The 13,281-nt window shown below is 33.5% G+C and overlaps 1 protein-coding gene across 1 annotated transcript; it reads left to right on the top strand.

Annotated features, from left to right (window-relative positions):
• The first annotated feature begins 3,713 nt into the window (after window positions 1-3,713).
• Window positions 3,714-8,321, top strand: LOC113339435 (polygalacturonase QRT2-like). Its single transcript, XM_026584710.1, has 9 exons — window positions 3,714-3,980; window positions 4,231-4,362; window positions 6,349-6,507; window positions 6,653-6,673; window positions 6,836-7,043; window positions 7,333-7,414; window positions 7,533-7,641; window positions 7,848-7,964; window positions 8,055-8,321. Exons 1-9 carry the CDS (start codon window positions 3,714-3,716, stop codon window positions 8,319-8,321), a joined length of 1,362 nt encoding a protein of 453 aa, XP_026440495.1.
• The last annotated feature ends 4,960 nt before the right edge of the window (window positions 8,322-13,281 follow it).

The following is a 13,281-nucleotide window of genomic DNA, read 5'->3' as shown; positions in this document are numbered from 1 at the left end:
TTGATATTTTAATAATTTTTGTGATTTCGAATGTGAATATCTATGGACGTAAGTTGATTTTTACCAATCAAGAGGTGGGTCTCCGCCGCCATTGTTACTATGAATGCGGTTGATGATGATTAGAAAAAACTTTATCAAAATAACTTAAAATAGTATGGTGCTATCATCATAGTACTTTAGTTTGAATATTGATCATATGCTGGTTATGCTCCGCGACCGCGTGTTTCACTTGCATCAATATGTTAAAGACGCAAGGTTCTTCTTCTGTGTCTTTTCGCATCTGATGGCATAACATTTCAATCAGTACATAGCTATAGGTTCCTACAACCTGTTAAAACGTGGAACTAGAAAAAAATAAATTATGTTTGAAAATTCAGATAACTAAGTTCAAGCCGATTTAGTTTACAATAATAATTAACAGAGAATATGATGGAACGTTACATTTGACAAAATATATGTTAGTTATGGTCTTAAGCATCAATTCTCTCAAAATATTAAGTAATCAGTTTGATGGGTCTTTTCTCGCAGTATGCATGGCCATTAATTAAATGATTCATTTAATTAAAAATAAATTGGATTATACCTCTAACACTAACTAATAACTGTCTCAATCAAGTGGGTACATAATTTTTAGCACAATAAGTACACAGTGACTTTCAATTTATTTTTGTTTGATCTCTTCACATAACGGAAGTAACATATAATTAGAATTATTTATACACACACGAAACTTGGAAACTACAAAGAAACTCTCCGTTTGCACGAATACTACAAAGAAATTCTTATCTCCTCCATGGCTCCATCTACACAAAAATATTATTGGATATTCGACAGTGGCAGAACTAAAGAGCCCGACCGCTTAGACGAAAATAGAACCGACTAATTCTAAGGAAAAGTGTCGAGAAACTCAGCGCCACTATTCCTGACAAACTTCCGTCACTGACAGTCCAAATAATACACTTCTTAATGTATTTGGATGTTACATGTCCTGTTATTTGGCGTAATTGCTTGCCAAGAGATTTCCCGTTCATTATAAATGAAATATTTTGCCTTTTGCTTGTTATCGACTTGACTATTGGTGTATAGCCTCCTGGGATATTATGATGATTGAACAGAGGAAAATTTATTATAGTGGGATCGAGTCAGAGATTTATTATACTGGAGAAAAATTTCAATGGACGTCCTGGCCTATTTTTCAGGATAAAATGACACCATTGCACCTTAAAGTGGTGAACTATTTAGTGTTTGTTGTCCTTGCAACTTAGTTAAATTGGCTAAACGTCTAAGTCCATTTCAACTTAGTAGAACCAAAGGAGAACAATTTGGACATTTATATTTTTCTAAGGCTAAAGTTGTCTCTTCAGAGGCTCCGTCCGAACTTGTCTGCTATTTTAACTAGAAGAAGATATAGAAAATATTCAGATAGCTAAAAGATACCAACAGGAACCAAATAGAATATATGTGCACACCTAACATGCTCATTATGGGTGTGCCTTATTAGTTAGAAGCTGGGTCTTCTTAATTTAGTGGAGTATCTTTTAAGCCACCCCTGTATAGGTGCAATGCATGGTTAGCAAGGAAAACTGACATCTGTCGCTATCAAACTCGTTAAGAGTCGCCAAACAGACGTTTAAGCCCTTTGAAACAAACTTTTTAGTATTATCCAATATGAATTTGGAAATTTCATGATTCTTAATTCTTGGTAGTGGTACTGTTTCTATCTATCAAATAAATTAATCTGTTCCAGGCTCCTGTTCTGAGTAATTGGACTCCTCTGCGGGTATGAGTAGTCAAGGAGAACTGAACTTCTCTGCTGGTGCTAAGAAAGGAAAAATTTAATATCCCCAGTACGTATACGGACACAAATCTAATTAACTTTGAACAAGAAGAATTATATACATAGCTCAGCACCGGGCGGTTGCTTTGAGTTCTCCTGAAAAAAATTGTCGATAATTAGCTTGTCATACCGTAATTGCATTGCATAAATACCAAGCTGTAATTATTTCTTTTCTTTAACCTGGTATTTCAATTGTACTCTGGTATTTTAATTTTTTTTTGAGAATTCAACCGTAAATATCTATGGCCGTAAGTTGATTTTTGCCAATCAAGAGGTGGGCCTCCTTCACCATTGTTACTTTAAATGAGGTAAGTTTATTTTCAAATAATTTTGACTTGCGTGGATGATAATTAGAAAAAATTTACAATAAATTAACTTAAAATTTTATGGTGCTACCATGATAGTGCACCTTGTTTGATTTTTTTTTTTTTTTGATGGACACTTTGTATTATTGATATGTTGGTTATGCTTCGCGTGTTTAATTTACATCAATATTTGTTAACTAAGACGCAAGGTTGTTCTGTGTGTTGTCACACTGAGATATTCTTTGATCTCTCTTTTCAAATAATGATGGTACACTTATAAATATTAACGTTGATTAAGTTCAAGCCGGTTTAGTTAACGATAATAATTTTCCATTAACTTACAATATTATGGTGTTATCATGATGATAGAACGTTACCTGTGAGTCTGTAAATATATATTAAGTAATACCCTCATTATAAATATTATGCTATTAAGCATCAATTGTATTAAAATATTAAGTAATACCCTCGATGTGTCTTTTCTCGCAGTATGCATGGCAAGTGAGTTTATAATTTTTATGATTAATAAGACACAAGTGGGCGATGACTTTTGGTTTAATTTCGTCTGATCTCTTCAAACAACAACAGTATACTGCTAATAAATATGTTAAAAATATTATTAATGTAAGGTAAGTAAAAATTATAGTCGATATATATTTATCTCAGTTGCACGAATTAATTAATACTACAAAGAAATTCTTATCTCCATTTTCACGAATATTGTATCTGGTTATCCATCAACGACAGTAATCGTGTACTTCTTATTGTATTTGGATGTCACGTTATGTCCTGTATTACGAACTTGCTTGTCGAGTGATTTCCCTATTGTTATGAGCAGTGAAATATCTTGACTTTTGCTTATTTTACAAGCATTTTACGATGATTTAAAAGTGAAAATATTTCCTGTGGGCGGATAGAGCCAGAGATTTATCTAAGTAGATATAAATTTCAATGTTCAAAAAGTTTTTTTCTGAAGTAGCACAGTTGAAGTTAAAATACCAGTTTTTTAGGCAGCTGGTGGACATTTCAAATTTTTGGACGTGTTGGCCTGATTTTCAGCATAAAATGACACCGTTACATCTTGAAAGTATCGTACTTTTTATATTTGTCCTTCCAACTTAGTTAAAATTGGGTAATATATCTGTAACCATTTCATTAATAGTCCTTAAAACCAAAGGGGACAATTTAAAAACTCTAAATTTTCTAAGGCTAAAGTTGTCTTTCAAGATACTAGTGGAGCAATTCTTGTCTTTTTTTTTTTTTGGGAGACGAGCAATTCTTGTCTACCTTTCTCTTCCAAAGCATCTAAAGCATTTTTGAAGCAATTCTTTTTTTCTTTTTTTTTTGAAAAAGGCAAGATTGAAATAAATAAGAAAAAGGGATAAGATAGCACCCTCCAAAGGTACAAGAAGAGAGGTCATTTTTGAAGCAATTCTTGAAGCAACTCTTTTAAAGCAAATTTGAAGTCATTCTTCCTATAAATATCAAGATCATTCAAGTAGTTATGAAGCCAAACTTGAGTCTTTGAGTTATTCTTGATCTTTTGAAAAGTGAGACATAAATTATACTAAATGGATCTACAAATATTTGTACTCTCAAATATATTGTTTTCGACAATATTCTTCTTTCATTATTACAACTCCTACTGTTGTTCTGGTGGTACTACTACTTCATTCGACTTACATCCCCCTGATGAAAAGCCTAGTAACAGTAATGAACTAGGAGAAATCCTAAGGCTTCATGGCATCAATGATGGCCATGCAAAGATTTCATCTAAAGGGATGATGACTGTCGCTGACTTTGGAGCTAAAGGTGATAGTAAGACAGATGACTCTAAGGTACCACCCTGCAGACATGGATGTCTCTGCATGGAAAAGTTGCGTTTTGAAAGTTAATATTGCAACTTTAAAATTATAAGTAACTATAGCTTACAAGAAATTTTGATGGCTAAGAGCCTCGTACATAAAATGGAATCAGTTTAATATTACGTTTTATGTAACAAACTGAAATTGATTGGTTTCAATATTTAGCAGTGTGTAATATTACTTTGATCATCGGTTTCGTTGATAATTTGTTTATCAATGACAGGCTTTTCTGAAGGCATGGATGGAAGCTTGCTCCTCTAAAAACGATATTAGTCTCGTAATCCCTAAGAAGAAATTATATCGCCTTAAACCAGTTACATTTTTAGGTCCTTGCAAGTCTAATATTACAATTAAGGTTTGAATAAATGATACATGCATGGCCATGATGAGTATGATTCCTTTTAATTAATTTACAGTAAATCAAGTCTTTTTATGTTAATTCTGTATAGATAAACACTACATAATTTGTTAAATTGTATATTGTCCATATAATTAAGGGGATTTTAATAAAGTGCCACACTTCCAATTTGCAGTTTAAGAAAATGCCACCGTTTTTTTCAGAGTTTATTTAATGCCACACGTTTGACCTTTTCCATCCAAAAAAATTGTTGCCATCAGTTAGTGCATAGGTGGCATTTATCCAGCTTACTAAAAGACATATACACCCTCAAATATGTCACCAACTCACCAAACCCATTCCTTATTCTGAACAGTGTAAGTCATTGCCGGTCTGAGTTGGCTGGTTGGATCGGTCATCGTGCTAACCAGAATAAGCCATCGCCGGTACCGAGTTGATTCAACATAACAAAGATTAGATCGAGTTTCAACTGTTTTCTGCGCTTTTCTCAGGCAAATTTCAGCCATTTTCCCTGCAAATTCCTAACATTCATCTATACTTTCATCGCTGCTTCATTCTTTTCAGTTCTCTAACATCCAATAAACTTATCGTGTCCCTGCAATGATTCAATCTAACACAAACACATTCAATTTATATCTTGAGCCCTAAATTCTTCTCTGCAACCCATAACTCAAACACATTCACAGCACAATCATCTCACAACACTACTAGGACCATGCCTATGAATCACTACCTCAACTCAAAAACCCTCTTTATCACAGACCCATTCATTCCATGGCAGTGAGCTTAATGTCCATTCGATCAGTCAACAACAACAGGAGCTTCAAATTTGTCTTTCCTTCTGTTAAATCTCAATTCCACCAGTGCTTCCATCTGCATAGACAACACCGACAACATACATTCAAACCCTAAATTCTAAACTGTAATCATGGCTTCATGTCATAACTACCATACTCATCTTATCCATCTCAATTCATTGTCTATAGATACGTCCATAAATTCAACAACAAAACTGCATAACTTAAACAAAATTCATAGAGAAGAACAATTACCTCAAACTCATTTACTCAAGCACCAGCCAGTTCATCCCAGATAACTTCATAATTCATCTGAGTTCCAAATACAAACTCTAACTATTGAACATAAGCTAGTCTCCAACCGTAACTCTCAATTCAGATCAAACCCACCTCCAATGAATCATTTAAACCCTCAATTCAGTTCATCCATCAACATCAGTTCTTAGCCAACCCTAATTCAATTCCCAAATATTCTATTCTCTCAAATAAACTCAATTCATCCATCAAAATCTTCCAATCTATTCAACCCATCCTTTAATTCCTTCTTATTCACCCTTAATTGAATCTCGAAATTCATTTCAGGAACCCTAATTTCTTCACAATTTCATTAACATCTCAATTCTTCTTCAAGACAATACTACAACTTCAATTTAGCAATAACCCTTTGATCTTCATCTGTTAACATCCCGCTTAGCTTATCAATTCCAAATAAACTCAACATCAAACTCTAACCTTCACAGAAACACTTCGCTTCAACTCAATCGTGGATTCTAACCAAACCCAACTATGAACTCATCAGCACCACACTCGGTTGATTGGTTTCACTAATTTTCTGCAAGGTTTTCTCAACAGAGATTTCATCTCTGGAACGCCGGAGAAGAAGGAAGAGAAGAAAGGAAAGAGAAAGAGATTTCAACAGAGATTTCATCTCTGATTCAAATCGACCTAATAGTGTGAGTCATTGTCGAGTTTGGACCAACACGAATTCAAGGGTAGTTAGGTAATGTTGACACGTTGTATTGACTTTTTCAATGATTATAGACCGAGTTAGTGGGCCCTGACGGAATATCTAACGGTTGTGGCATTTAATAAACTCTGAAAAAAACGGTGGCATTTTCTTGAATCGGGATTTGCAAGTGTGGCAGTTTGTTAAAATCCCTATAATTAATCGTTTTTGTATTTTCAGATAGATGGAGCCATCGAAGCTTCTGTAAATCGATCCGACTATAAAGGACATTGGATTATCTCCAAGAAGATTAAAAATCTTATTGTTGAAGGTGATGGGACGATTAATGGAAATGGAAATATTTGGTGGAAGAATTCATGTAAAATTAATAGTTCTCTTGTAAGTACTTACTATTTGGGGATAAATAATTGGTTTGATTCGTTTGAAAAATGAAACGCCTATTCTTTCAGACAGACGTATATTTACTTTTTTTCTTGTAAATGAATTACATACAATCTAATAACTCTACTTATCCTTCGTGCAGCCCTGTACACATGCGCCAACGGTACATATGTTATTCCTTCACAAGATAATTCATCTTTATCCGATCAGCTTCACAAAATAATATGATTAAAGATTACCCACCGTTATCTTAAACAACGGTACAGTATATTTTTACTTTGTACTATGATTATCATATTATTGTTAATTTATATACAAACTGCAGGCTTTGAGCTTCATAGAGTGCAAGAATCTTAGAGTTGAAAACATAACAGTAAAAGATGCACAACAAATGCATCTAACTTTTCAGAAATGTATGAATGTTGAAGCTCGCAATCTACTGATAACTGCCCCAAAAGAAAGCCCGAATACAGATGGAATTCATGTCACAAGAACTCAAAATATCAAGATTATCAACTCTGTTATCAGTACAGGTATATGCATTTACGTACACGATGATTACAATTTACGAACTAATGCACTCGGATACAGTATAATGACGATTAAAACAAATAAGCCGTCATATTCAATTATTATACGAAATGTTGGTCTTTATCCCCAAAGGTTTCCCATCAAAATAAGCTCCCGTGAAATTATTATACGATATTCAAGTCTTTAGCCTTCAAAGAGGCTATTACTTGCTCGTCTACATCATGAACGATGACGATCATGATTACAGTTATAAGTAACTTTAATATACCAGTTTAATTTATAATTGATTAGGCGATGACTGCATCTCCATAGTTAGCCGGTCCAAAAAGGTACACGCAATTAACACAACCTGTGGACCAGGCCATGGAATCAGGTAACGATCTCTTATTAGACTCTGCTAAATAACTAATAACTTATTAAAATCTTATGTTTTTATATTATCATTTGACTTTTTTATTCATATAAAACATTATTATTTCGTGTAAAACTAGTATTGGGAGCTTGGGTCGGAGAAATTCTGAAGACTATGTTTCGCATGTGATGATAGATACCGCAACACTTAATAAAACCACAAATGGTGTTAGGATCAAGACTTGGCAGGTGACAATCGACGTGCTTTTGGTTTAATTATCAATCAGAACATCCTTAGATTTGCTTTTACTTCTAATTATATACCCTTGTTTATATTCAGTGTCGTTAACTCAAAATCTAGGGACTGCAAGGATATTTGCAAAATCACTTGTCGTGTGAATAGAGCTGCAAATATCATTTTTGGCTGCAGTAACTTTAAGCTTTTTTTTCTTCAGGGAGGGTCAGGAAAAGCCAACAACATATCTTTCAAAAATATTGTTATGTACGATGTCAAGAACCCAATAATCATTGACCAAAACTATTGTGATCAAGATGACCCTTGCGATGAACAGGTAACTGAAAATAATCCCTTCGATACCATCTAAGCCTAGATTAGTTTCATTATAATCGTAAGCATTAATCGTTTTAATTTTGTTGAGCAGGAATCGCGATCAGCTGTTCAAATTAGCGGCATATTATACAAGAACATAACAGGAACTAGCGCTTCAGAAGTTTCTGTACGTTTTCGTTGCAGCAAAAATCATCCATGTCGAGATATTGTTTTGCAAGATATAAATTTAGTGAGAGTTGATCGTGGAAAAACAGTTAAAGCTTCATGCAATAATGTTAAATGGACCCAAATCGGAGAGGTTTTGCCTGGTTGTAGTAGTGATAATTTGTTTGTGTACATCGCAACCATTGCTCTGTAAAAATAATAGAATAGCCGGTATTAATGTGCATATGGACAACAATTTGTAAATATATGCTTGCATATAGATTATATTGTATGGCAGCATACAAATTTGGAACACACGATTCAGGCTACAAGGCTTTGAACAAACAACCAAACCCAGAGTAGTAGACAGATCACAAAAATTTGTGCTGTCAAAAGTTCGTCGTGTCTCCGTACTCAAGGTCGACCAGCAAGATATCTTGCACTTCCAAGAATTTTACATATGTGAAATTAGGATTTCTCTTGATTCGCCTTCCATCTTGATTCGCCTTTCCAAGAATTTGAACTCTTTTTCTATAAGCATGATCTAATGCAGTGCAGTGTCATCGATCTAATATGCTTTAAAGATCTAGACGTCTAGTCTATTGACGTTGAGAACCCTTCAGAACCCTCGACTATTAGAAATACTAGTTTTTCACCAGTGCGATGCGCGGGTTATTTTTTCTCGTTTATGAAATTTTGTATCCTTGTTTGAAAATTAATTTAATTAAAAATTGAAAAATGTGATTAAAAAAACTAAAATAGAATAAAATTTATAAGATAGAAAATACATAATAAACTAATATAAATTCATGCAATGGAAGAAAAGAGCAATGCGACGTCTTATGAGTCTATACTATTATTCCAGCTCCATAAATTAGCTAAAATTCTCCTAAATTCGATATTCTTAGAGTTTCTTGATCTCATGTTCCTGTTTTTCAGAAATTCTCAAAACAGCCTTGACCTTTTAGTATAAATTCTTACATATGGTCTATCATGTGACTTTTCTTTTTTTGATGTATTATAAACTCCTACCGCAAATGGATATCTAGCTAGCAATTACTCGGTTGTTTTATAATTTTTTGTCCAACTGCGGTAGTTCAATAGTTCTTTATGCAATTGTGCTATTTTCAAAATAAATAAACAACGGGTTTGATGTCCTATCACATACTTGATACCGTGCATTTTTAATTTTCACTCAGAAAATATATAACTAAGAATGGGGAATAATTACGCATATTGTTTACCAAGTGGTCATAATACTTTGTTATCGTATAAAAAAATATCTTACCGGATATGTAAATTTCAACGAAAAACTTGGTTCAATTTTTATTGCGATTTCATTTCATGTTTGCCTTTCACAATAGTAACGGAACACTTAAATTTTTAGCTTGGCTGCAAAATGAATTAATAAATCTTGGAATCGCCCGAGATCCAAAAAAATGAAAAGTAATTTTTCATGCAGAACAATATATAATAACCCACCACAAAAAGAAAAAAGCCAATCATTCACACATTAAAACTATCAGCCAGGAGAGAAAAAAAAAGTCAGGATGACATTTGACAAAATATTTTTCATGCCCATATATTAAGAAACGATAAATATCTTCTTCAAGTATTTGTCTTAGAAAACACCATAATATGGTCAAGATGATAGAATCAATCGACATATCAAACAGTGATAAAATTTTGATTTTCGGTACACTAATCATCAATTGTGCAAACCATTTTTGACTGAAGATTCCTCACATCATAGTACTTTGATATAATTTTATTTGTTTTTAATGTAATTTTTTCCCTATTTTTGATGAGATGAACCTTACTAATTTTAACAAACGTTAGTTGATTCATGATAATATCATGATGTTGATTGATTCAAACAAAATGGTCATTTGATGTATTCTATACCAAAGTCCATCTAATGCTCAGTAGTTTCAGACGCTTGTCAAAAGTCAATCTTCGATAGTAGAACATTCATTGTTGATTATATATGTTGTGTCTTAACATTACAATTAGTGAGTGATATTTTCCACCCACATCATATAATAGTCCTTAACACATAATCCTTATTATAAGAGCAACGGAAATCTACAGAGATTTCAAATTGTTGTTTAGTTTGAGAATAAGGTCACTGATTGTTAGAATAATGGAGAAGATGAAATTTTTTTCCAATATCCCCATAAATATATACAGTTAAATGAGTAATTAGTACCATCATTTATTTATATTTCCTTTAATAATTTTTTGGCTTGGCTTGATTCGGAGCTTCATAAAAGATTATGTCTGTTATAACTGCCACCTTATTAATAATATTAGTCATTGGATACATATGATCTTGTGGACTGAAAAGTTTGTCAAATGTCTTTGTTACCCGATTCCGACCCCAAAAAAAAATCAAAAATTACAAATGAAATATAGCTAGATATACGCGAACTACTATCATTGTTCACATCCACACACCATATCTTACACTAATTTATAAATCAGAATAGAGAAGTAATATCACCAAGCGTTTATATGTGTCAAGCAACTTCAGTGCACTGTCTTTACTCAAAAGGGCATCTGTACTAACCAAAAAACTATGTAGTTTCCCAAAAAATATTCCTATGCCAAAAAAGTTTGTATATCAAAATCTATGAAGGAAATAAAATAGAAAACAAATAGACCAACTATCCACTTGTAAAAACATGAAAATTGCAGAGTTGGCTATTTTTTGTAATCAATTTTGAGGCTTGTGTGACATTCTATGAACTCTACTTATACTTATGTTATCTGTTGGAATTTTTGAAAGAAGAAACCAACTAATTTAGCATACATCATGATGGTTTATGACACCACCAGCAAGCCATGACATCTATTCAACAGTCCCTGAACAAAACAATGAAGTGAATTTTAATAAATCACCGGAGCTACTTCTCTAATTGAAATGTTACGAAAAACTATTACAAAGGAAACTATATGTCCTAAAACTATACGGCCTACAAATTAATGCTTCAGGGAGCCCTTACCCAACCGCAACATCACTAAAGAGAGCATTGCAGAGAGCCACTACAAGCTGTACTAAGATTAATAGAAGGGAACATACATCATAGTTCAAACTGAAAATATTGGGAAAACCAAATATAATAAATATACTCACCATGGTCCTGTCTACAAAACATGTTCTTTTACAAATTTTCATGTCTGCTTCGCGGCAAAAACATCCTTACCATCAACCAGTTAACAAATACAAACCGAAGTATAGACCATGAAGTCCAATCTAAACATAATGGGGAAAAAATTAACTACATTATAGGAAATACAAAAATGTAATGAATCAATCTGCAATAAGAATATGAAAGAACTTAATAGTATAAGTCATGATTTGCAGTTACTAACTTTATCCATTTCAGGAAAATTAACGCTCCGCTGCAAACTTAAAACATAATGACATAAATCAAAAGTGATGCACAGACTGCTCTATGCATTAAATAATGCAGTGTGCGACTTCCATTCATAATTTAGCGGCTTACACCTTGGTCTAATTGAAAAGAACCAAAAACTCGCAGAAACTAAGGAAATCCAATCACTTACCTCGGTCCATGATCACCAGGTCCATGATAACCCACTGCAACATTATTAACATTGAACCCAAAATTGTCTCTTGGAAGAGCTTCTTGAAGGGCTTCGTGGTGCATCACCACAGACTGAACTTCAGTGGTCAACCCGGTGGGTTCCAAGTTTGTCAAATGTCTTTGTTACCCGATTCCGATCCAACATCCTGCTATTTTCCTTTTCAGGAAACACAAAACACTAATATGGATTATTATGAATTTTGACTCCACATAGTCTTGTAATAAGTTCATCTTCATCCTACATAGTCAAGGAAACGTAGTAAACACAGAACTATCAAAGTGTTCATATTAATTAGAAAATCCAAACTAAAGTGTACAATTTGGTTACACGTAAGACTTTTAACTTGGTTCGATGTAGGCCGATATTTGTATACATAACCTAAACTTGCATCTCGTAATAAAAGAAAAAGAAAGATGATATTGATATTGCACATATGCTTGCAGGTGGAAAATACGGAAACAATCAATCATCTGACTCTCTGCATCATAAAACAAAAAAAGCACACTAATCTATAACTTCAAGCTTAAGTTGTAGTATTTACCTGGTCATCTCTTGAGTGAGATAACACCATCCTGGATTTTTCAGAATGTATTTATCAGATTCCATGTGACGCTATGATAAAAATCCCTATAGCTTCCAACTATGCAAGTCACACTCCAAAAAACGAAACCTAGAAAATGGATAAACTCAATGAAGGCCATAAAAAAAAAAAAAACAATATAGAAAAAAGAAAGATAAAATTAATAAACTCATCCATAAATCCGGAATCTGGGATCTTACATTTTCTGACTTATATATACCACAATAAAAGTAGAATGAGAGGGTAAAAAATTCTACAAAACAAAAGGTTAACCATACAGCGCCCTTATATTTCGATTTAACAGTTCCTACACCACCTGTAAAAGTGGATTTAATGGTAAAAACAAAGAAAACCATATATTAACTCACCCATATATCAAGGAGAGGTATCATCAACGACTGCAACACAAACAACACCGAGGAGAGGTACCATCAACAAAATCAACTGCAAAACAAACAACATACCGCGCCCTTGAATTTTGATTTGACAGTTCCTACACCACCTGTAAAAGTGGATTTAAGGGTAAAAACAAAGAAAATCATCTATTAACTCACCCATATATCAAGGAGGGTACCATCAACAACTGCAACACAAACAACACCGAGGAGAGGCACCATCAACAACAACAACTGCAAGCAAAACAGACAATATACCGCGCAATGTATTTTGATTTAAGGGTTCCTACACCACCTGAAAAAGTGGATTTAAGGGTAAAAACAAAGAAAACCAGCTATTAATTCACCCATTTATCAAGTAGGGATACCATCCACAACTGCAACACAAACAACACCGAGGAGAGGTATCATCAACAACAACCACTGCAAAACAGAGAACATTGTAGAAGAAAAAGCAGCGTAAAAAAATGAGGTCTTGGCCCAAAAATAAAGGTATGTGATTTTTATAATTTTGTATGAGTACGTTATATTTGGATAGTCATGATAGTTGCCGCAACAGTTTTGTATGCAACAATTTTATTTTCTTA

Source organism: Papaver somniferum, unplaced genomic scaffold, assembly GCF_003573695.1.
Source record: "Papaver somniferum cultivar HN1 unplaced genomic scaffold, ASM357369v1 unplaced-scaffold_21, whole genome shotgun sequence".
NCBI lineage: Eukaryota > Viridiplantae > Streptophyta > Magnoliopsida > Ranunculales > Papaveraceae > Papaver > Papaver somniferum.
This window is presented reverse-complemented; position numbering and strand designations above follow the sequence as displayed.